The sequence below is a fragment of the Aquarana catesbeiana genome, linkage group LG02 (assembly GCF_042186555.1).
Source record: "Aquarana catesbeiana isolate 2022-GZ linkage group LG02, ASM4218655v1, whole genome shotgun sequence".
NCBI classification, from domain to species: domain Eukaryota; kingdom Metazoa; phylum Chordata; class Amphibia; order Anura; family Ranidae; genus Aquarana; species Aquarana catesbeiana.
Genome location: NC_133325.1, coordinates 320,704,863 through 320,729,425, shown reverse-complemented (window position 1 = coordinate 320,729,425; position 24,563 = coordinate 320,704,863). Strand labels below are relative to the sequence as shown.

The 24,563-nt window shown below is 41.0% G+C and overlaps 1 protein-coding gene and 1 long non-coding RNA gene across 2 annotated transcripts in view; one reads left to right on the top strand and one right to left on the bottom strand.

The window, feature by feature from the left end:
- LOC141127897 (interleukin-1 receptor type 1-like) overlaps positions 1 to 24,563 on the top strand; it is a 98,271-nt gene that overhangs the window by 38,897 nt on the left and 34,811 nt on the right. Inside the window, exons 3-6 of the mRNA XM_073614766.1 lie at positions 8,988 to 9,213; positions 10,956 to 11,139; positions 15,283 to 15,451; positions 17,381 to 17,446. Coding sequence (XP_073470867.1) covers positions 8,988 to 9,213; positions 10,956 to 11,139; positions 15,283 to 15,451; positions 17,381 to 17,446 — 645 coding nt within the window. The remainder of the gene's footprint in view (positions 1 to 8,987; positions 9,214 to 10,955; positions 11,140 to 15,282; positions 15,452 to 17,380; positions 17,447 to 24,563) is intronic.
- The window catches only part of LOC141127900 (uncharacterized), a 192,385-nt gene continuing 186,563 nt past the window's right edge, over positions 18,742 to 24,563 (bottom strand). The window contains exons 3-4 of the long non-coding RNA XR_012241605.1: positions 21,164 to 21,315; positions 18,742 to 19,837 (exon numbers count right to left, since the gene is read on the bottom strand). This is a non-coding gene — a long non-coding RNA (uncharacterized lncRNA). The remainder of the gene's footprint in view (positions 19,838 to 21,163; positions 21,316 to 24,563) is intronic.

Below are 24,563 nucleotides of genomic sequence, written 5' to 3'. Positions count from 1 at the left end.
CTGCCGCGATCACTTGTGACAGAGCAAGAATCGGGATCTGTGTGTGTAAACACACAGATCCTGGTACTCTCAGGGGAGTAGAGACAGATCGTGTGTTCATACTATGTATGAACACCGATCTCTCTCTCTCCTCCTAGACAGTCCCATCCCCCTACAGTTAGAAACACACCTAGGGAACACAGTTAACCTCTTGATCGCCCCCTAGTGTTAACCCCTTCCCTGTCAGTGACATTTATACAGTGATCAGTGCATTTTTATAGCACTGATCGCTGTATAATTGTCCCTGGTCCCAAAAATGTGTCAAAAATGTCCGATCTATCCGCTGCAATATCACAGTTCCGATAAAAATCGCAGATTGCCGCCATTACTAGTAAAAAAAAATAAAATAATAAAAATGCCATAAATCTATCCCCTATTTTGTAGATGCTATAATTTTTGCGCAAACGAATCAATATACGCTTATTGCGATTTTTTTTTTTACCAAAAATATGTAGAAGTATACATATCGGCCTAAACGGAGGAAAAAAATTTGTTTTTTGATAAAAAATGTGGGATATTTATTATAGCAAAAAGTAAAAGATATTGTGTTTTTTTTTTTTTTTTTCAAAATTGTCACTCTTCTTTTGTTAATAGCGCAAAAAATAAAAAAACTGCAGAGGCGATCTAATACCACCAAAAGAAAGCTCTATTTGTGGGGAAAAAAAGGACATGAATTTTATTTAGGTACATTATCGCACGACCGCGCAATTGTCATTTAAAGTAATGCAGTGCCATATCACAAAAAATGGCCTGGTCGTTGAGCAGCCAAATCTTCCGGGGCTGAAGTGGTTAAACACTTGACCTGTGGAAGGTTTTACCCATACATGACCAGGGCATTTTTTTCTGTTCAACACTGTACCACTTTAACTGACAATTGCGCCGTCATGCAACACTACCCAAATTAAAATTATATAATTTTTTTCACACAAATAGAGCTTTCTTTTGCTGGTATTTAATCATTACTGTTTTTTTTTTTTGTTTTTTTCCTATATAAATGAAAAAAATACTGAAAAACTTGAAAAATACCCACATTTTTAGTTTATGTTATAAAATTTTGCAAACAAATAAACTTTCTTTATACATTTAGGTCAAAATGTAGTCTGCTTCATTTCTTTGTTAAAAATAACCTAAATCAGTGTAAATTATTTATTCTGTGTCTACAAACTATATATTTGAAAATTGATAAATCCTGATGTACTGACTGCCTCATCTCACTTCTTGAGGCCCTAAAATTCCAGGACAGTACAAATGACCTATTTCTGAAAAGTAGACAGTTCAAGGTATTTAGCAAGTGGCATGCCAAGTTTTTTGAAGTTGTAATTTTTTTTACAATTGTTTGAAAAATGAAGAGATTAAATAAAATGTTTTTTTTTTGTTACATTTTTTGTTACATGCTGTTACCAGTGCAGTACAGCATCATTATATGGCTGGTGTGGCAGTGATTAGGGATACTGACTGGTTATAATATTTAAAAAAAAAAAAAAAAAATTTATTCAATTTTTTAAACATTTTTTTCTTTTTATTTTGTACATAACACAATTATTGCTTATGATTAACAGTGATGATTGCTGTTATAAGCTGTCATGAATGGCTTTCATTCATTACAACTTGCTTACTATTGTGATCTGTGATTGACTACATATAATCACATGGTACATGGTGCTTTGATTGGTCCAGGTACCATGTGATAGCTGTGGACCAATCACAGCATCACAATAGTAAGCACAACAGTCATGAATGGAAGCCATGCATGGCTGTTTTGTTTACATTGTAATCATGTGATCACTATGATCAATCATAGCACGTGACACATGATACCCCAGCCGCTCAAGGCGGTCGGGTACTGATCACCGTGATCCGTTGTGTCCACAGGACACAGCGGTCACAGGTTCACACCGCTGGGTGAGGGCAGGGGGGCACACCAGTACGAAAGTGCCCAGCGACGTACCAGTACCTTGCTGAGCCTGCAGCTGCCGCCTCCTAGTAGCAGTGTTAGTTTCGTCAACATTTAACAAATTGGTTAAATAAGACAATGTACAATAACTATTTTCTATTAGCTAGTAGGTTGAGTAATATGTTACAATGCTATGCTGTGTCATGTGTAACTGGGGTTTCAGGATAGCTTACAGACCCAACAAATTACTTAACAGGCTGTTAAAATTGCAAAACACAATGTGCTTGTAGCACAAAAAAGGCAGATTTGTTTTGTGCAATGCAGACACTTAGAAACTCACTGCATGCAGACTGTGGATATTCTGAAAGTTTACAAGCCTCCGGAAATTTCTATCTGGCATGTAAATTCCAAGCAAAAACATAGCCAAACAACAGTTGGTCAGTTTTCAACAGTTTAATGCTAGTATTTGGGACAGTGGTCACTTAGAGTTTTATAGCAAATTGTTACAGCAACAGGAATGCAAAATCTTCTTTCCTTATTAAAAAAGCCAAGAGAACAGAAGTTCTGTTCTGGCAAGTTTTGAGCTAGGAACAGCACTTTTTCTCTTTGAGAAAGCACTGTGCCTAGCAGTGTTAATGTGATTAAAATTAATTTAAATTAACACTATTTTAATTGACTAAAATATGACAAAAACTAAAACAATTTAAATGACTAAAATACTACTAAAACTAAAACAATTCAGAAGACTAAGATACAACTAAAACTAACATGGTATTTTAGTCAAAAGACTATGACTAAAACTAAATCAAATTGTGATGTCAAAATTAACACTGGTTATATATCACAACGGCTAAATCTTTGTCTGTAGTGCATGTTTAACCCTTTTTTTTTACTCCAGGAGTATAAAATGAGTTTGGAAATTCTAGAGAAATGCTTAAACAATTTAACTAAACCCATTCAATTTTAGTCGACTAAATTGTACTGGAGATTTTAGTCGAGTAAAATATGACTAAAAACAAAACAATTTAAATGACTAAAATACTACTAAAACTAAAATGGCATTTGAGTCAAAAGACTATGACTAAAACTAAAATGAAATTTTATGACAAAATGAACACTGGCTAGCAGTAAATCTACTGTTATTGGGCAGCAAGTGGTTAAAATACTTATAGTTTTCTGCAATGGTTATATTTTCAGTTGCTTTCCAAAAGTTCTTTACTGAGTGATTTAATAAAACAATGGGGTTGATTTGCTAAAGACAAATTGGCTGTTCACTTCCCAAGGGAAGATTCCTCCGAGGTTAGTAATCGTGGTGAAATTTCACTTTGCAGAATACCCAACCACATGCAAGGAAAAAACCCCCAAATAAGCTCTGGGGAAAGTTCCCTCACAAAGTGCAACTTTCTTTGCAAAGTCAACAGTCTTTTTACTTTTAGTAAATCACCCTCATTACATACCCAAGTCAGAAAGCTCGGGTTCAGGACCTTTGAGAGTCAACCATGACTTTATAACCCAAAACGCAAGACAGCAGCCAGCACAGCAGGAGACAATTGCAAGTGAAAAAAAACGAGTAAATGTGCAGCGCTAAAAAATAATAATAAATAATAAATAGGACCATATATGGTACAGAGAAAGGGTTGACATTGTACACTCTGAAAGATATACCGTATTTATCGGCGTATAACACGCACATTCATTTTAAGAGGGAAGTTTCAGGAAAAAAACTTAAATTTGAAATAAGGAACTTTGAAGCAAAATAAGGGTCAGTGCCCATCTGCAGCCTCACCATTGCCATCAATGCCCATCTGCAGCCTCATCAGTCCACATCAATGCAGCTTCATCAGTCCACATCAATGCAGCTTCATCAGTCCACATCAATGCAGCCTCATCAGTCCACATCAATGCAGGTTCATCAGTCCACATCAATGCAGCCTCCCCATTGCCATCAATGCCCATCTGCAGCCTCATCAGTCCACATCAATGCAGCTTCATCAGTCCACATCAATGCAGCCTCATCAGTCCACATCAATGCAGGTTCATCAGTCCACATCAATGCAGCCTCCCCATTGCCATCAATGCAGCAGCCTCACCATTGCCATCAATGCAGTAGCCTCACCATTGCCATCAATGCAGCCTGATCGATGTCCATCTGCAGCCTAGAGGGGACGGGGAGGGGGGTGGGATGAGCGCAGACAGATTACACACAGTAAAAATCTCTTATGATAGACAGAACAGTGGTCCAATGGCAGCCCAGGAGACGGGACTTCTTATTACAGAGGCCGCCAAGTTAACAGGAGATTCTCACAGTATGTAATCTGACGGCGCTCGTCCCTCCCCCTCCCTGTCCCCTCTGAAGCAGCTAAAATTGAAGTACTGGCGTATAACACGCACACACTATTTGCAACTGATTTTCATGGTGAAAAAGTGAGTGTTATACGCCAATAAATACAGTACATACAAAAACATAAATGAATATACTAAATAAAGTCCACACTGTACTGGAAGATATGTGAATATAGTCCACGGATGAAAACTGAAAAATGATATTAGTCCAGGTAAGTGAATGACCACTTTCTGACATCAATAGGAGGACATATGTGAAGAGAAGATAATGGGAGAAGCCACCACCAACACAAAAGAGGCTTACCAGAGCTAGTGGACTCAACAATGCATATGCCTAATGAGGCTTATGCTGACAGCACACTGGTAGGCGGGGACATCCACGTCTGCAGATGTTGGCACAGGAGGATGATGTTCACACTGTCCCTCAGAGGACTCACAGCAAGGAAGGGAAACTCAGAGCTATGCAAGTTGAATCCTTCTCATATGCTCACAGGGTGCAACCATAGATGAAACAAAAGTTCCACATAGTGTAAATCCGCATAACAAAGAACATTTATTAAAATTGAGGAATACTCACCTTTGAGCAGATAAGAAGGTGCTTGTATAAAGACTAAAAGTTAACACAATGGCATCACCAATCTTGTACCAACGCATTTCGACTAAAGGGACATAATCTGGGGCATCTGGAGACATCATCCAGATTGTCCATTAGCTCCGGTAAGCCTCTTTTATGTTGGTGGTGGCTTCTCCCATTATCTTCTCTTCACATCTGTCCTCCCATCGATGTCAGAAAGTGGTCATTCACTTACCTGGACTAATATCTCAGTTTTCATCTGTGGACAATATTCACATATCTTCCATTACAGTGTTGACTTTATTTAGTATATTCATTTATGTTTTTGTATGTATATCTTTCAGAGTGTACAATGTTAACCTTTTCTCTGAACCATATACGGTCCTATTTATTATGACTGTTCTTATTTAGCACTGCACATTTTCTAGTTTATAAGCCATTATTGACTTGGTCAACTCATTTTACAATTCAGCAAGGAGTATTTCTTTACATGTGCATTAACCATAAGAGGTACAAGGTGACACTGACACAAAGTATTTGAGGTCTATTAAGACAGAAAACACGGAGGATGTCATTGATGATTTCTCCACATGCAATTACTAGTTACCCGGCTGCCATCCTAATCCTCTTTCTCAACTACTTTGAGTCCCTGCCCCGGCCCAATATACAGAAAAGGGCCTCTGACGTTTATCTGACTTTCTGATCCTCATACATATTCTAGGTCTGTGACGGAGTTTGTAGGATCCCAGTGGGAAACTTTTTTTCTACCTAATTATATTTTTAAAATGTCAGAATTGATCAAACAATCCCTGTGGAGCATTTTATTTAAAGTGGAAAGACGGGATGACTGGCTCCTGCGCATGCGCAAGAGTGACATCATCCCGTGCTGGCCAGTGAAGAGACCGGAAGACTGACTGTTAGCACCAGTGAAAGATAGGTGGACAATTGAGTATTAATACCTTTAGTTCTGCTTTGGGGGTTCTGCTTTCTGCACAGTATTAGTGTTGTATTTTTTTTTAAATTTAAATGGTTTATGTTACTGGTTTACTTGCAAATATTGCTTGAAAAATTCATTATCTGCCAAGTAGCGTAGTCTGCTCACATCTAAATCAGAAATGACAATAAAAAGGTTGAATACAGAACATAGGGCTATTTGGTTGTTGATGGTACTTTAAACAGTGAACATAAAGGAAATGTGCCAGTTACATAGGACAGATAATTTTGAGGTTGCATGGGATAGCATTTTAACCGCTTTAGCTCCGGAAGATTTTACCCCCTTCATGACCAGGCCATTTTTTGCTATTCAGCACTGTGCCATTTTAACTGGTAATTGCTTGATCATGCAACGCTGTACTCAAACAAAATGTATATAATTTTCCCCCCACAAATAGAGCTTTCTTTTGGTGGTATATTTTGCACAATTACCGAAAAAAGAACATACGTTTTGAAAAAAAACAAAAAACTGTTACTTTCTGTTATAAGACATATCCAATAAAAAAAAATATGTAAAAATTGAATTTCTTCATACATTTAGGCAAAAAATGTATTCTGCTACATGTCTTTGGTAAATAAAATCCCAATAAGTGTATATTGATTAGTTTGTGTTAAAGTTATAGCGTCTGCAAACTATGAGAAGGTGGCAATCCATGGCCTTACCTTAGGAGGATGATGATGAGGTGGTGCTGGATCCAGGGTAGGGCTCCTGGAAAAGGCTGTTGCTGCCCCTCCACCCCACCACCTGCTGCAGCTTGCTGAGGGAAGAGCCAGGGTCGTTCCTTCTCCTCCCGGCTGAACAGGAAGCGGATCCTGAGACACGATTGGCCGGGAGACCTAAGACTCCCTGGCTAATCGGGTCTCAGGACCTGCTTCCTGGCTGACCAGGAAGAGAAGCTGGAAGACATTAGCGAATATTAATTCGCTAATGTCACACAACTGGGTGGGTTTGGGATGCAATGCTCTGCGCCCCAAACCCACCCTTTTTGAAGCCAGTTAGGGGAGGCCTTAAAGTGAAACTTCCCTTTTGTGTGAAGCTCTGCTTTAAGGGTCCATTTATAAAGCATTTGCTGCACAAATGTCATAAGCTTTTGTGCAAGTTGAACAAAATGTCCCATATACTGTCGTTCCTGAGAAATTAATGCCTGCATCATCAGCCCCATCTAGTGGCCAGAATACAGTATCATTTTCTGAAATACCTTGAAAAAACTAAAAAAAAAGAGAAAACTATATTACCGTATGTACTGTAAGTGTTTCCACTTAGGGTCAACAATGGCCATTTGCAGCCTCACTGTGCCCATTTGCATGCCTCACTGTGCCCATTTACAGCCATAGGTCCCCCGAACTTCAAACTCGGTAGTTAAGGGTTCCTAGATGCCCCCTAGCTGCAGCCAAAATTTTGGGTCTCTGGACCAAAAGGGTCTCGAAATTACATTGCTGCAGATGGACACAGTTGACTGACTTTGGGGCCCTGTATCTCAGGGCCACTTGGTGCTAGAAACTGGCAACTGGGGTTCCAAGCCCCAAGTGACCCCGAGATATGGGGCCCCAAAGTCAGTTCGGAAAATGTCAAGCACTTTTCTGCAGCAGAGAATGACATTTTCCGAACCGACTTTGGGGCCCCGTATCTTGGGGCCACTTGGTGCTAGGAACCCCAGCTCAGGCATTAGTTTCTTACTGTAGATAAAAATACAGGACATTTTGTTCAACTGGAACTAATGCTTCTGTGATTCCTGCAACACGTTTTAAAAATGGACCCCTTAATACAGCTTTAAGATTGGGTTCACACTGATATGAATTAGATGCGGGTTTCCCTGCATTCAATTTGCATTACAGGATGGTGTGACTGGCTCTCAATGGAGCTGATTCCCACAGCTCCGGGGCGGCCGCGGCCTGAATTGCAGAAGGGTCCTGTGCGTCTTCTGGTCCGTTTCAGGTGAATGTTCAGACAAAAATTTGGACCTGATTTGCACCTGAAACGGTGAACAGACACGCACCGGACTCCCTGCTGTGAGCCATGGCCACAGCTAGTGTGCATTCAGCCTAAGTCTGGGTCACACATATGTGATGCTGAAACCAGCACGATTTCTGTGCGGGTTATAGGGTTGCCACCTCATCCCTTTAAAACCGAACAGATGTTAATTACACAGGTTCTGAGGCTAATTTAATGCAGATAAGGCACTAGGTGAGTTTAATTACCACCTTATTCAGCCACAGAAGTTGTGTAATTAATATGTGTTCGGTTTTAAAGGGATGAGGTGACAACTCTAGTGGATTCTAGCATTGCATAACACTCGCAAGCAGTTCACACTGCCCTCTGGGAACCGCTGCGGGTGTCAATAGAAAGTTAATGACACCCCCAGATTGGTTCGCAGATCACAGCCCGAACTGTCAAATGGTACAGGAATTGGAGTCACCCCCATGCGCTCCAATTCCAGTACGGACCAAAAAAAGAATGCAATGCGATTTCAGCCATACAGTTTGCATAGCTGAATTTGCATTGCACAGACATCGCATGTGATCTGCACAGCAATGCGGTGTGAATTACATGTGATGTCTGTGATTGCACCAGTGTGAACCCATCCAATGTACAAGAAGTTATTATCCTGACAGAAAGATCATGCATTATAGCTATGAATTAACATTTATGTCATTAGGAATTCCATATTCTTTGGAATTACAGAAGTCTATCATTTCAAATTACCACGGCGTCCTGTGATCAATCCTGTATATGGGATGATATGATAGAAGAGATTGCCAAATGGTATAGTTGTTTATTTCCAAGCCTTGGAAAAAGTTTGCTTCTCTGCCGTGAAGATAAGTCCAAAGTGGTGCAATGTCGTTTTTTTTTCAGGAGAACATCTAGTGGGTTGTTACTGATGGGTTGCCTCCTTACTGTTGTAATGGAATGATGGAATGGAATGGTTTTAAATGCGCCTCAAATACAGGAAAACAGTGCATGAACCTTAATGATATTTTTGCTGTTTCTAGCTCGGGCAGAAATACATTTTCTAGGACCTAGCTATTTGTATGATATGATTTATTGCATCAGTGGTTAACATATCATTTTTTTTACTCATAATACATTTTGTATACATCTTTTATGGAGCATTTTATTTATAGATCGCATGTTTTTACTTGCAGGTGGAAAGGTTCAAGAAACTTTAGTCCCTAATGGAGAACCATTTTTTGTCAGATGCCCACTTGAACCCCCAGTGTCCGATAACAGTTACAACATAACCTGGTTTATAAATGGCTCAAAGACAGAAATTTCCACAGATCTACAGGCAAGAATTCATCAAGACAGCAACCACCTGAAGTTTTTCCCTGCGAGGCTGGAAGATTCAGGCTTTTATTTATGTGTGTACAGGTAAGAGAAAATGATGAGACCCTGGTATATGGGTGCCTTTATAGAGGTACATCCTTTCTAAAGAATAATGAAACAAATATTTGTCAGTTCATCAAATGATTGCCAAGTATCAAGAAGGGCAGCAAGGAATTCTATCCCACTGGGGTAATTCACTGGTGTGATGTGCTGTTTGATGGAAAAATCCAAATCCTTTTAGTTTTCTTCTGTTTGCCTTTGTAGTAAAAGATTCAGTCTTTCCTACATTTGCAAAAATAAAAATGGCACAAGAGACAAGACAAAATGGGTAAATTCACCTTTCAGGAAAAAATAATAAATACACATATTTTTTGCTGAAAAAAAAGGTGCAATTATTATTTTTTCCTCAAAGAGCTTGCAAAACATTGGACCGGAAATCATTCAGGCTCCTGCAGATTTCTGCCTGTACCTCGGTTTGGACTTTCAGTTTGAAAGCTGCAGGACTTGTGAATAAACTAAGAGTTCATTGAGAACTAGCTGTCTGCCGCGGGGGAAGACTGAACTTGTAGTTTTCTCATTCACAGATGCCTGAATGATGCGGCTGTACATGTAACAGGTGAAGGTGAACCTATCCTTTAGGAGGAGCAGGCCAAAAAAGAATGGGCATAGTAAGCACTTTTGATGAGGGCTTGTCACAGGTCCAGCAGGTCCAGCACTGGTATTAACCCCCGTAGCCCCAGATGATTATAGATGTGGCCTAATGGGGGGGGGGTTAGAGAATGGAATGGAAGATTTCAACTCTGACAGCAGCACACAAGACACTTTATTTGAAATGTATGTAACATCCCTTGTGCTGATTTTTTAAATTTGTTTGCCTAGACTTATATAACCTAACATTTTTCTAGTATTTTTTTTAGTGATATACAGTATATCTGTTCCCAAGTACTGCATTATATTTAATCTTTGTTTTTAGGTTTAGATATGGGTTTACACTTTACGCAACACATACATTGGGATCGATTTACTAAAGGCAGATAGACTGTGCACTTTGCAAGGTGCAGTTGCTCCAGAGCTTAGTAAATGATGTGAAGCTTCACTTTGCAAAGAGCACTTTACAGAGCTTGCAGTCACTTTTCAGAGCACTTTGCAGTCACATGCAAGGAAAATAAATATACATAATTTTTGCTTGCTCATGATTGGATGATGGAAGTCACCAGAACTTTTGCTCATTTACTAAGTTCTGGAGTAACTGCACTTGCAGAGGGCAACTGCACCTTGCAAAGTGCAGAGTCTATTTGCCTTACGCAAATTAACCCCATTGTTGGCATTGAGGTATTCAGGAACTAACATAATTACTTATTAAAAATGCTGCAGCAATGGCACATTTCCATGGTTACCCATATATGGGGACTTAATATTTTTTTTTTAATTACTTTGGAGCCTATATTCACATCCACTGGACTGTTTATACTGCACAAACTGAAGATGTGTAGGACCAGATTATCTCTTGCAAATAATGAATTATACTTGCTCTATGCATAACCAAATATTGCATGAGTGCCAAAGCTTTTTCCTCTTTATGTATTTTGTGTAATAAACTACCAAACATAATATGAATAATTCACCATATTCAAAAAATCTATACCATACATATATACAGTACATCTGTAATCTACATAACCAAACAAACCTGTTTTATCCAACTTGGTTTCTTTTGGGAACATGTGGTTTCAACCAGGTAATACGTTTATTTCTAACAGTAATGTTTTATTTTCTTACGTACACAGTGGTGCAAATGGATGTTGGCAAGAGGTCTTACAAGTGAACGTGTTTCAGAATGATAATGGTTTGTGTTATAAAGATGAAGCATTGTACACTTATCTACTATTCAGGGAAAAATCGTTGAGAATTGAATGTCCAGATGTAACTGACTATGTTGATCCTGCGACTGCACAGTTCCACTGGTTTAAGGTACCTCTATATTTGATTTAATATGTAACATGAACTGCATGACTGCCATGTGCAGAAACGTGAAGAAGCCCTGAGATAAGGGTCATAGTTGGGGGGGGATGTTAACACTTGCGGTTGCCCTCTGAAGAATGATCCCCGGTGGATCATTTTTTAGAGGGTGTTTATCAGGTAGTGAGGAGGCATTATGTTGTTTCCTAACCACCTAGTTTACCCCTTAAAGCCCACACCAAAGCAGGGCAGTTGCGGTGAGGCTCAATTCACTTGAATAGGTTGTGTTCTGCAGGCCATATGTGTATACCAACTGTCTGTTTTTTTTTTGTTTTTATGGTATTTATAATTGACAATTTTTATAAAAACTTTATAATTTTCAATACAAAAATGAAAAAGAATAACAGACACTGGAAATCATGCAAGATTCCAATAGCAATCTGTCATAGAATACACACAGTGATACACTGAATGAAGCCAACAAAACTACAACATAGTTCAGCTACCAGAAATTGCGTATACTACAGGAGAATCAAGTAAACTAGTTGCGTAAAAACAGTACAGTAGGTTTCTGAAGAAGCTTTTCCAGTGACTTCAAACCCAAATAAGTAAATCAGATGCCTACTGGATTCTTATGGAGAAAAAGAAAGAAAAACGGAGAAGCAAAAGGAGGAAAAGTAGAGAGAGTAGAAAGACAAAGCTCGTCACTCCTAGGCTTAGAGATAGTCAATATCCCAGACAGGGAAGGGTATTTAGAGCTCAAGGAGGGTCTCCCCTGAGATGCCAGAGTTCCCAAACCGCACAGTTGTGATCTACCATGTCAGCCAGTTGTGCAGTTATGAAATCCATGATCTCTACATCCTTAATCTTAGCAAAGAGCTCAGTTGGTGTCAGCTGTGTTTGTCTCTTCCATTGGAGAGCTATCAAGCACCTGTTAAGATATGACTGGCACATTTCTTGGCTAAGCCTGGTAGCTTGAGGGGGGGCAAGTCAACTGTCTCTTTTTACTGCCCCACCCAACCACACCTGTAAAATAGGCATTAAGGTGGATCTATTGGTAAAATAAAAAATTACATATATAGGGCATTCTGTTACTAGCATTAACACAACCGTGTTTCTTTTTCCCCCCTGTAGAATTGTTTTTACATGTTGATCCTGGCAGTAGCTCTATTATTTTCCTACGTCCTTTAAAGCTGAAGTTTAGTTATGAATTTTTTTTTCATAGTTCCATTGATCCAGTTTGAACGTAAGTATGCATATCTCATACCTGACTGACGACCTGACCGTCAGTGATAATAGCAGTTTTTTGGGTCCTGTGCAACTTCAATTCTACATAGTAACTACAGAGGGTTTTTCATTCGGCACTGCCGCCATTCAGAGAAAAACTTTTTTTCAGTCAATACAGGGCGTTCTCTGCTTGGATTTAAAAAATACAAGACTTTCTTGGAATGGCGGCAGAGCCAAGCAATTGACCCTTTGTGATTACTATGCAGAATTACAGACACCTGACACTTGACCTGGACCTCTTGCTATCATTGTAGTGGTGACAACTACTACAGTGATTTGCAGGTTACACAAGGATTGGTGAGATGTGAGATATGCTTACAGGACTGATAAAAGGAGGGCACAGACAAAGTAATCCTTCTGCTCCCAGCAAATAAATCAGTTCATGATGGGTTGAGGGGTGGAGATTTGTAGGGACTATTTAATCATTTTGGGATGCAGGCAGAGTAATTCTCTGTGCTGAAGCTCCTGACAATAATTTAAAAGTTCTGGCCTCCTCTTCTGGATCAATCTGCTAGGACAGGCTTAAACTTTATATGTAGGTAACCCTGGCAAGGAGGATTACTTCTCCTACACTATACACAGTGGCACTGACCAGAAAGAGGGAGCACCGGAGCCCAAGCTCAAAACACACTAACAGCCCACAGCAAGAGGAGCAATTTCCACTCCTCACAGTGCCAGGTATACTAGGGGACAACCACTGCCTTGCTAAAGAAGCTGAGGGTAAAGGTGATGGATTGGCCAAGCATGTCTCCAGACCTAAACCCTATTGAGCATCTGTGGGGCATCCTCAAATGGAAGGTGGAGGTCTCTAACATCCACCAGCTCAGTGATGTCGTCATGGAGGAGTGGAAGAGGACTCCAGTGGCAACCTGGGAAGCTCTGGTGAACTCCATGCCCAAGAGGGTTAAGGCAGTGCTGAAAAATAATGGTGGCCACACAAAATATTGACACTTTGGGCCCAATGTGGACATTTTCACTTATGGGTGTACTCACTTTTGTTGCCAGCGGTTTAAACATTAATGGCTGTGTGTTGAGTTATTTTGAGGGGACAACAAATTTACACTGTTATACAAGCTGTACACTCACTACTTTACATTGCAGCAAAGTGTCATTTCTTCAGTGCTGTCATATGAAAAGATATAATAAAATATTTACAAAAATGTGAGGGGTGTACTCACTTTTGTGAGATACTGTTTATCAATATTTGATCACTGTTTATATATTAAAATATGTATATGGAAAGCTGCAGCACAATATACACTGCAGTTGTGGGATGAATTATGGATTATTATACATTGTTGTAAGGGTCACTTTAACTGTATTATCCTAGCTGTACATGACCAGTCTGTTGTGTTTTTTAAAGTTCAACTCCTGCTTTATACACTTTTGTTCAACTAGTCATAAATATACACTGATCAGCCATAACTTAATGACCACTGGTTAATTTGTTACAATGTCTTCTGAAAGTCGGTGGGATATATTAGGCAGTAAGTTAACACGTTGTCCCTGAAACTGAGGGGCTGAAAGCAGAAGAAATTGGCATTGCAGTTTGTTGTGTATGGGGCTGTGTAGCTGCAGACCGGTCAGGGTACTCATGCTGACCCATGTCCACAGCCAAAAGTACCTACAATGGGCACCTGAGCATCAAAACTGGACACAGAGCAATGGAAGAAGGTGGTCTGATCTGATAAATCACATTTTCTTTTACATCATGTGGATGGTGCATGTACATTGCTTACAAGGGGAAGAAATGGCCCCAGGATGCAGTGTTGGGAAGAAGGCAAGCTGGCGGAGGCAGTGTGATGCTTTGGGAAAAGTTCTGCTGAGAAATCTTGGGTCCTGCTATTCATATGGATGTTACTTTAACACATACCACCTAACTAAACATTGTTGCTGACAAAGTACACCCCTTCATGCAAACAGTATTCCCTAATGGTTCAAGAATGGTTTGAGGAACACAACAATGAGTTTGAGGTGTTGATTTGGCCTTCAAATTCTCCAGATCTCAATCCAATCAAGCATCTCTGGGATGTGGAAAAACAAGTCCTATCCATGCAACTTACAGGACTTATTGGATCTGTTACTGATGGCTTTGTGCCAGATACTACAGCATACCTTCAGAGGTCTAGTGGCATCCATGCCTCAGTGGTTCAGGGCTGTTTTAGCAGCAGAAGGTAGGAAAATATAAGGTGGGTGCTCATAAAGTTATGGCTGATTGGTGTATATGACAAAATAACTTACTGTTTTGCTCCATTCATGCATGTATAAGGATTTCCCACTTCTATTGTCCGTATGCAATGGCATAGTACATTTTATATATAAAATGAATACAGTTAGCATTAGACATGGTATTTTGCAAACTGACTATTGTTGAACAGATCTGATGATCTCTGATCTTCTGCATTAGCAGATGTATGGATTGGAAAAGCATTACCACATGTGTTGTGAACAATCCTTCAAAGGTTTGCCTATTCTCATCCAAGCAACCCCACTGTTAGGAAAACTGTAATCTGCCTGCCTTGGCCTATAAATGTGTGCAGGGCACTGTACACATGGTGAATGGGTTCCTCTCTTTTCTTCATATAAAAGGGAACAATTACCAAACTTCCCAGCATGCCATAACATAGCTATTGCCATAACAGTGTAAAATGAGCAATTAGTGACCCACTGTTGTTAACTCCTGAGGCTGACAGGCAGGTGGCAGCAGTTGGGTTGTTGGCAAATAGGTTGTATGGAGCCCCATAATTTGTAATGGCTGCCTTGTATGCATACTTACATTGGTTCAATCTGCACTATAATACCAAATAGTAACAAGGAAAAGCTCTTAATATGTATTTATATAAGAATTGCTATTGTATTTTTGTACAGGAATGCGAGCCCTTGAATATGACAACGGGCAAATATCTTATGATAAAACAGTTCTTGAGCATCACAAATGTGATTCCACAAGATAATGGAAAGTACACATGTGTAACTTTGTTTATACACAATGGGACAAACTATAACATCTCACGTTCCATCACTAATACCATACGGGGTAATTATAAAGATTTACTATCATAAAAATGCATTTCTAAACTTGTCATGTTTGACAGCTTAAAGATATAAGATATGTTTTTGTTAACGCAAATATAGCAATCCATAAGATTTATAAAAGAGAGACACAGGAAGAAAGAGAGAGTTCATGTTACTCATTGGGGGAGATTTACTAAAATTGTTGGACACACAATCTGGTGCAGCTGTTCATAGTAACCAAACAGCTTCTAATTTCAACTTGTTCCAGTAAGCTTTGACAATAAAACCTAGAAGCTGATTGGTTACTATACACAGTTGTACCAGATTCTGTGTGCCCCAGTTTTAGTAAACCTCCCCCTTTCTGTTAATTGTTGTCATACAGATATAGTGGCCAAAATAGTGTTGGGATAAATAGTGTAGATATGATGATATAAGTAACTGATAAGTCTAAAGCATTGTAAAGCATTGTTTATATATATGTGACTGTGGGCATGTATGTGACTGTGAGCAAAGTGCTGCACTTTCTCCCTTACATCTCTTTTGATATATATTTTACCAACCGTTCAGTGTCTGCCACCCCTCTCTGCCATTTCCTCCATTGACTGCCACTCACCCAATGTATTAAATTCAAAATACTAGCAATAACTTATAAAGCTATCCACAACTTGGCCCACAGCTCCATCACTAACTCTCTCTCAAAATACCCACCAAATCGTTCTCTTCGTTCCTCCCAAGACCTCCTGCTCTCTAGTTCCCTTGTCACCTCTTCCCATGCTCGCCTACAGGACTTTTCCAGAGCCTCTCCTCGCCTCTAGAACTTCCTACCCCAGTCTGTCCAGCGCCTCTCTTACTCTGTCCAGTTTTAGGCGATCCATGAAAACCCTTCTCTTCAGAGAAGCCCATCCTGCTCCCACTGTACTTTTATTTTCTCCATCAGCAGGGCCCTCTGACTCCTCCTGTATTGAATTGCTTTGTAACTGTATCATATGCTCTCATGTTGTAAAGCGCTGTGGAAACTGTTGGTGCTATATAAATCCTGTATAATAACAATATTTATTATTCTGCACAACCACACATGCAGGATTTCATCAGAGGGTTGAAACCTCCACAAGATGAGAGCCACAATACACTGTGCTTGCTCGAGTATGATATAGATGCGCATGTGTCCAACACAGTGGTATTTAATTGGTTGAGAGATGCCCCCAATAATGACATTCAGTATGTTTCCACTGTGCTTACATGGACATCTTTATGTATTTGAGAAATGCATCCCCCCTCCCCCCATTTCCCTCGCCACTCTGCCAAATCCATCTGCTTTAAAACGCTGCTTAACACCACACTTTTTGCCTTATGTCTATCTACTTGCTATCACCATTCTTCCCTGATCCCTCTCACCACTTTGCAGCCCCCCACACTCTTAACCCTCTGTCACCCCTCTTACTCTCACCACTTTGCCACCACATACACCTTGGGTCAACTTTCCTACAACTCCACTCCTTCCACTCTGCCACTCTGCACTATCATCACTATATGCACTTTAACTATTGGAATTTATTGTATTGATCTGAATTAATTGATAGATTATTTTCCTATTTAAATTTTGTATTTATATATATATATATATATATATATATATATATATATATATATATATATATATATATACACACTTTATAATTAATATTTATTAAGTCACTTGTCACATTATCATCCTAGTATGTAGACACTCATATGACCCTAACACGGACACAACGTCAATTAGTATCTAGGAGGAGTAGGCGCTGTCTACACTTTATTTTGGTTTAAAATAGCATATAGCCTTCAGTGCAAAAGTAAATATAAAATGTATAATTTTATGTGCACAGCATACAGTATGATGGTATGATGGGTATAAATAGGTATTGAAATCTAGAATGCATTATATGTAATAAGATTTTTTTTTTCTTTTCAGAATTACCACTTACAGTCAAACCCAATATATTGTATCCAACAGATAACTTCATAGATGCAGAGTTAGGTGAGTTTTGCTGTGTTATTAAAATTGCACAAGATATCATTCTATCCCGAACTTAATTACATGATACTTACCGTATATACTCGAGTATAAGTCGATCCGGGTATAAGTCGAGGCCCTAATTTACCACAAAAAAATGGGAAAAACTTATTGACCCGAGTATAAGACGAGGGTGAGAAATGCACAGCTACTGTAAGTGGAAAAGGGTTAACAATGCCTATTTGAATGCCTCACTGTGCCCATGTGCAGCCATAGGTCCCTTGAACTTCAAACTCGGTAGTTAAGGGTTCCTAGATGCCCCCTAGCTGCAGCCAAAATTTGGGGTCTCTGAACCCAAAGGATCCTGAAATGACTTTGCTGCAGATGGACACAGTTGACCGATTTTGGGGACCCGTATCTCAGGGTCACTTAGTGCTAGGAACCCCAAATTTGGTGTGCAATCCCAATGGAACTAGCACCATAAAATCTGGGGTTTCTAGCACCAAGTGGCCCCGAGATACAGGGCCCCAAATATTGGTTCAGAAAATGTCAAGCACTTTTCCGCAGCAGAGAATGACATTTTCCAAACCTACTTTGGGGCCCCGTATCTCGGGGCCACTTGGTGCTAGGAGCCCCATCTTTGGATAGTGGTACCAGTTCCACTGGGTTTGCACACCAAATTTGGGGTTCCTAGCACTAAGTAGCCCTGAGATACGGGGCCCCAAAGTTGGTTCGGAAAATGAATTTTTTTGCTGCAGAAAAGTGCTAGACTCGAGTATAATTCGAGCAGGGCACTTTCAGCACAAAAAAATGTGCTGAAAAACTCGACTTATACTCGAGTATATACGGTACCTCTTCTTCAACAGATTGACATCCCTCACTGGCACCGGTATCTTCTACCCAGCTTCTTCCAGGTGCTGGGCTGGGGTCGTCTTCATTGGCTGTGCGGGATGATGGTGTTGCTCCTACACATGCTCAGGAGTGCAGTCATCCCAGCACATAGGCACTAGGCAGGAATGTAACAGCTCACTGTACATTCCAAAGGAGATTAGGTTCCTTTTATTGTAGAAGGTTGCATATGTCATCTGCAATAAAGAGCTTGCTGCTCGCAGTTTGTAAGGTGGGATTTTAGTTACGCTTTAATTGCAAAAAAAACAAAACTCAAACCAAGATTTAGTAGCAAATAATGTGGCCATTGATAAAGGGTTATGTCTCAAAATTGAATGCATACACTTAAAGAACACCTATAATCAAAAGCAAAACTCCAGGGAGTCCTATACACATAGTACTTGTCCCCATTAAAATACTAGCAATAGATGATAAAAAAACAAAAAAAAATTCTCTGCCATTGGTGGTTGTAGCTCCACCCCTCCTGAAGCATAAAAATGTGGTCGCTTCTAGATGAGAAGTTTCAACCAGCACTCAGTTCCACCTGTTCACATGTATGCGCTCACCAATGCTCGGGACCAGACAGGGCCGCATTCATGTGAAAGTCAACATTAAGGTGAAACCCCGGCTTAGAGATGAGCTGTACACTGTGTGCAGTTGTGTAGCGATATACAGATGCTTTCTGTGTAACACTTGTTACTTATTGCTTCACACACATCTTCCAAAATATACAGTAGCATTTAGAGAGGGACACTGTTGAGCCTGTGTCTCACTCTACCAGTCCAGCTTTCTACTGTCACCTCACTCCCAGTGACACAATAGGGTCCCACCATGCACTAAGCGAGGACATCATGCATGCACTTAATTAACTCCTTCAGCTAACCCGTACCATGCAACTAGGTTCTTGGGGTCCCTGTACTGTGGATTTAGTCCTGGTTGCTTTTGAGGAACAGACCTCTAGGATGGGAGCCAGAGCACCGACCCACTTGCTACAGGAGGACCCGTCACCCATGCCTGGTGCCACTCTCCGCTGTCTAGCTGCTATTAATTCCCACCAGTTCATGGTTACCTGATTACAATTACATCCTCCAACTCATTTGTTGAGTGAACCCTTTGTTGTGGCCTTCCATTCCTTCCTCTCCAACACCGTGTGTGCTCTCCAGGCCCTGTTCTTTTAGATACGCCATGTACCACCATGCACCCCTTTTTAAATAACTTCAGATCAGGTTTTTGAATGGTGAACAGTTTTACTTAACATGCTGAAATTATACGCTCCAAAGTGCACACAGTTCTCCTCGAAGTAAATATCCAGAGGTTGGCCAGGGATACTTTTCCAGGTAGTAGTCCATAACTGGTAGAGTCCTTGAGAGGTGGAGTCCCATGCAGGGAGCTTGCGAGTTGCTATTGGTTACATTTTTATAGGTGGACTTCTCTCCACTTTCCTATGCAGTCCCTGCTTCTCCTCTCGAGCCCAGCCTTCCTTCTATGTATATGTACCACAGGGTGGAGGGCAGAACCCAGATAAGCCTGGAGAAATACAGAACCTGCATTAGCCCTTTCCCACCCAGGCAGCCCAGCTCTATAATTTGCACCTGTTTTGCTCCATTTTGCAGTGCTGTGTCTTCTCATCTCTCCTCTTTAGTTTACACAGAGTTCAGAGTGTTCTGTGTGCACTGCCTGTCACTCCCCGTCTTCACCTGAGCTGTCACTCAAAAATCTCTCTTGGTTGATCAGTGTGTTTTTGCATAGTTAGGCTGGTGGACAGGACTAGCTATCAGACACTACAGTTTAGAAACCCCTTCATAGATTTAGACAGGATGCTGAGGGGTTTTAACAAACCGTCTATTTTTCTGGTGATAGACCTTATGCCCCGTACACACGATCAGAATTTCCGTCCGAAAAACCTTGGATGGTTTTTCCAACGGAATTCCGCTCAAGCTTGCCTTGCATACACACGGTCACACAAAAGTTCTCTGAACTTTCGACCATCAAGAACGCGGTAACGTACAACACTACGACGAGCCGAAAAAAGTTCAATGCTTCCGAGCATGTGTCGAATTGTTTCCGAGCATGCGTAGGAATTTTGCGCGTCGGAATTGCTACAGACGATCAGAATTTCCGATAGGAACTTTTTCCGTTGGAAAAATAGAGAACCTGAGCTCAATCTTTTGCTGACGGAAATTCCGCCAGCAAAAGTCCGATGGAGCATACACGCGGTCGGAATTTCCGACCAAAAGCTCACATCGGACTTTTGCTGGCGGAATTTCCGATCGTGTGTATGGGACATTACACTTTTTTTAGCCTGAATTGGACAGATCTAACAGATTCGGTTGAAAGCAGATGCTGTTTGGCTGACAATTTCCTGCCCGGTTTTTCAATTTCTAAAAGCAAAGGATGTTGGATAAGAAGGGGCTGACAGGGCTTCCCTCTAAATCAGTGATGGCGAACCTTGGCATCCCAGATGTAGGTTCACCATCACTGCTATAAGTTAATTTTTGACAATCCACCAGCAACTGGTTGAAATTTGAACAGTGTATGGCCAGGTTTACTGAAATAAACATACAGTAGAATGATCCTTGGCTAAACTGTCCAGTTAGAGTAAGGCACACTTCCAGCTTTAAGACATAGGTATCCTTCCACTTGTCTATATATAGTGCTCAGAGAGAAAAGAAGAGGCCTCCCATAGTGTAGTACCTTTTTTGTTTTAAATTATGAAACCGCAATAAAATACGCTCACATATTAAATTTGAGCCATAGAATCATTACCAGCATTAAGATACATGCACTTCCAGTTTTGGCCCCCGGACCAGAAGTGACGTCACCCCGCTCTACCCTACGTGTTACATCACTCACCCATGTGACTTCCTCAGAGTAAGACGCTGGGTGACATTCTCCAGACTCTTATATTGTACACAGTAATGGTAACCATGGTAATTGGATCGGAAGTGAAGAAAATCATTTCTCTAAATGGTAACATCCTTATAAATCAGCCAGAAAACTAATCACTAGGGTAAAACAAAAAACATGTATTATAGTAAATATTAGAGATATTCATAATAATATTCAAAAACGGACATAGCCATTTCTGGTAATGGGTAACAAGAATATCGCAATAAAAAACAGCAGATACAGTAAAGTATCTCACAAAAGTGAGTATACCCCTCACATTTTTGTAAATAATTTATTACATCTTTTCATCTGACAACACTGAAAAAAAATAATTTTGCTACAAAGTAAAGTAGTGAGTGTACAGCTTGTATAACAGTGTCAATTTGCTAAAAGCAAGAAATCTTGTGAACAACCCAAAATTTGTAAATATGTAACACCTCCTATCAGGACAGTGGCTAGCACTGATCACGTCCCATAGGATTGTGCAATGCAATATTTATAGAGGAAATGCTGCACTATCTGGATGTTAGCATGAGTGCCTTGATGCAATGACACTAAATAAAAAATGTGTTGACGTGCAAACACAGTTTTTTTTTTACCATAGAGCGTGTGATCACAGCATCACAAACCTTATAATCCACCTATGTGTTGAAATGTAAAAAGTGCCTCCGTGCTGGTAAAATAAATATATAAAGTATTTTCGTGCAAACTCCAAAAAGTTCATACAAAATAAAATAAAATCAAAAACTTAATGTATCAAATATAGTGATCTAAATCCATGCAAACAATTACATTTAAAGTGGTCCAGTGATCAAAAGTGCTAAGTGCACACACAAATAGTGTCAAAATTTTAAATAAATAGTAACATCATTAAATATTACAGTCCATTCCAAAATAATCACAGCTTGTACTGGTGATAAAACTTGTGTTCTTGGGTTCACTCAGGTGCTCCCCCTTATGTGTGTATGCTCACATTTGAGCGTGTGACCTCACAATTAAGTTCAGTCAGAACACACTTGTGAACCACCCCTGGGTTCAGTGTCAGTAATGGAGTCCTGGGCTGCTCAGTTCTACTGCTTCCACACTTGTGCAAAACATAAAGGGACTTGATAGTGTGATACCATTTTACAAATTAATTTTATTAATAAACCATATCCCCTCTAACAGGGTAAATGAACAAACAGGTAAAAAAGAACCTGCTCCAGGTGTCTGGGCCACAAAAATCCCCTCCTCCTCAGATGCAGGTGCTGTATCAGTATGCAAAGTAGCATGTAGAGAAAAATTCATTCCGGATGGCCGCACTCCAACAAAAATATCTTTATTGGTTAAAAACCATACAGCAAGAGATGGAATCAACAGCTGTATGGTTTTTAACCAATAAAGATATTATTGTTGGAGTGTGGCCATCCAGATTGAATTTCTTTCTACACCCTCTAACAGGGTACTCACATTTGCTGGGTGCTTCAGTGCACCACTCTATAGAAAGCCAAACAAAACGCCAAAAAAAGCCGAAATAGTGTGTCTATCCTTTCTGAGACAGTTTAGCTGTCTCCTGTTCCGTCCTGTCCCCTCCCGGACAGGACGGAGCAAGCGTGTTCTGACTGAACTTAATTGTGAGGTCACATGCTCTAAGGCAGGGGTAGGCAACCTTTTGAGCACAGTGTGCCGAAAAATGTTTTCAAAGAAACTGAGCGTGCCGATTTTATAACAAAAAATGTCAACTTCATACTCTCAATCACGATAAGGATTTTTTATAAAGTAAATGCTGTAAACTACTTTAGTAATGAGAAATTATCATCTTGCACTCTCACGCCTCAGATCAGCCCCAATTCCTGCAACTTCGCACCTCAGATGAGCCTCAGTTCATGCACCTTCATACTTCAGAACACTGTCCTCCCTGCAAATCTGTTTCACCTCTGTACCCCCCTGCTCATCTGCCCCACCACTGTAACCCCCTGCTCATCTGCCCCACCACTGTAACCTCCTGCACATCTGCCCCACCACTGTACTACCCTGCACATCTGCCCCACCTCTGTACCCCCTGCTCTTCTGTCCCACCACTGTACCTCCCTGTGCATCTGTACCACCTCCGTACCCCCATGCTCTTCTGCCCCACCACTGTAACCCCCTGCTCATGTGTTCCACCGATGTACCTCCTTTCTCCTCTGCACCCTCCCGCTCCTCTGCCTCACCGCTGTAACCCCCTGCTCATCTGTCCCACCAATGTACCTCCTTTCTCCTCTGCCCAAACACTGAACCCCCTGCTCATCTTTCTTGCCACTGTAATCCCCTTCTCATCTGGCCCAACACTGAACCCCCCCCCTCTCATCTGTCCCACCACAGTATCCCCCTGCTTTTCTGTCCCATCACTGAACCCCCTTCTCATCCCTCCCACCACTGTACCTCCTGCACATCTGCCCCACCACTGTACCCCTTGCTTTTCTGTCCCACCATTGTAACCCCCCTGCTCATCTGCCCCATCATCGTACCCCCTTTTCTCATCTGCCCCACCACTGTACCGCTCTGCACATCTGCTCCACTGCCGAATCCCCTGCTCTTCTCACTACTGAATTACCTTCTCATCTGTCCTAACACTGAACCCATCTGCTCATTTGCCCCACCACTGTAACCCGCTTTCTCATCTGCCCCACCAATGTACCTCCTAAACATCTGTCTCACCTCTGTACCCCCCTGCTCTTATGCCCCACCTCTGTTCCCCCTGCTCTCCTGCCCCACCACTGTAACCCCCTGCTCATCTGTCCCACCAATACACCTCCTTTCACATCTTCCCCACTGCTCTACCCCCTGCTCATCTGGCCCAACACTGAACCCCCCTGCTCATCTGGCCCAACATTGAACCCCCCTGCTCACCTGGCCCACCACTGTACTTCCCTGCACATCTGCCCCACCGCTGTATCCTCCTGCTGATCTGCTCCACCACTGTACCCTCTTCTCATCTATGATATGCGCGATATGCAGATTGGTGAAAGGAAGCAGAGATGAGACACATCTACCTGTCCTTTCACGCTCATCCTGCTGGTCCACCTCTTGCATCTAGCCCACATGCTTGTATGTGATGTATGGGATGTCTGTGATGTATGTGATGTCACATACAAGCATCTGCAGTGGATGCACAACGACAGGGGCATTTTCTGAAAGCAGTGTGCCTTTGTGCGGGACCATAAGTTGGTCCCTCGCAGCTGAGAAAAAGTGCGGCGCTGCGCGCCGCAGGAAGAGTTTGTTGTGATTTTCATTGCGCTGAATACTGGCTCTGGCTTAAAGGGACACAGAGTGCAGGGGTTCAGTAGTAAGTGATGCAAAGGTTCAGGAATAATTTCAACAAAGTTCCCAGAAGCTCAACAGT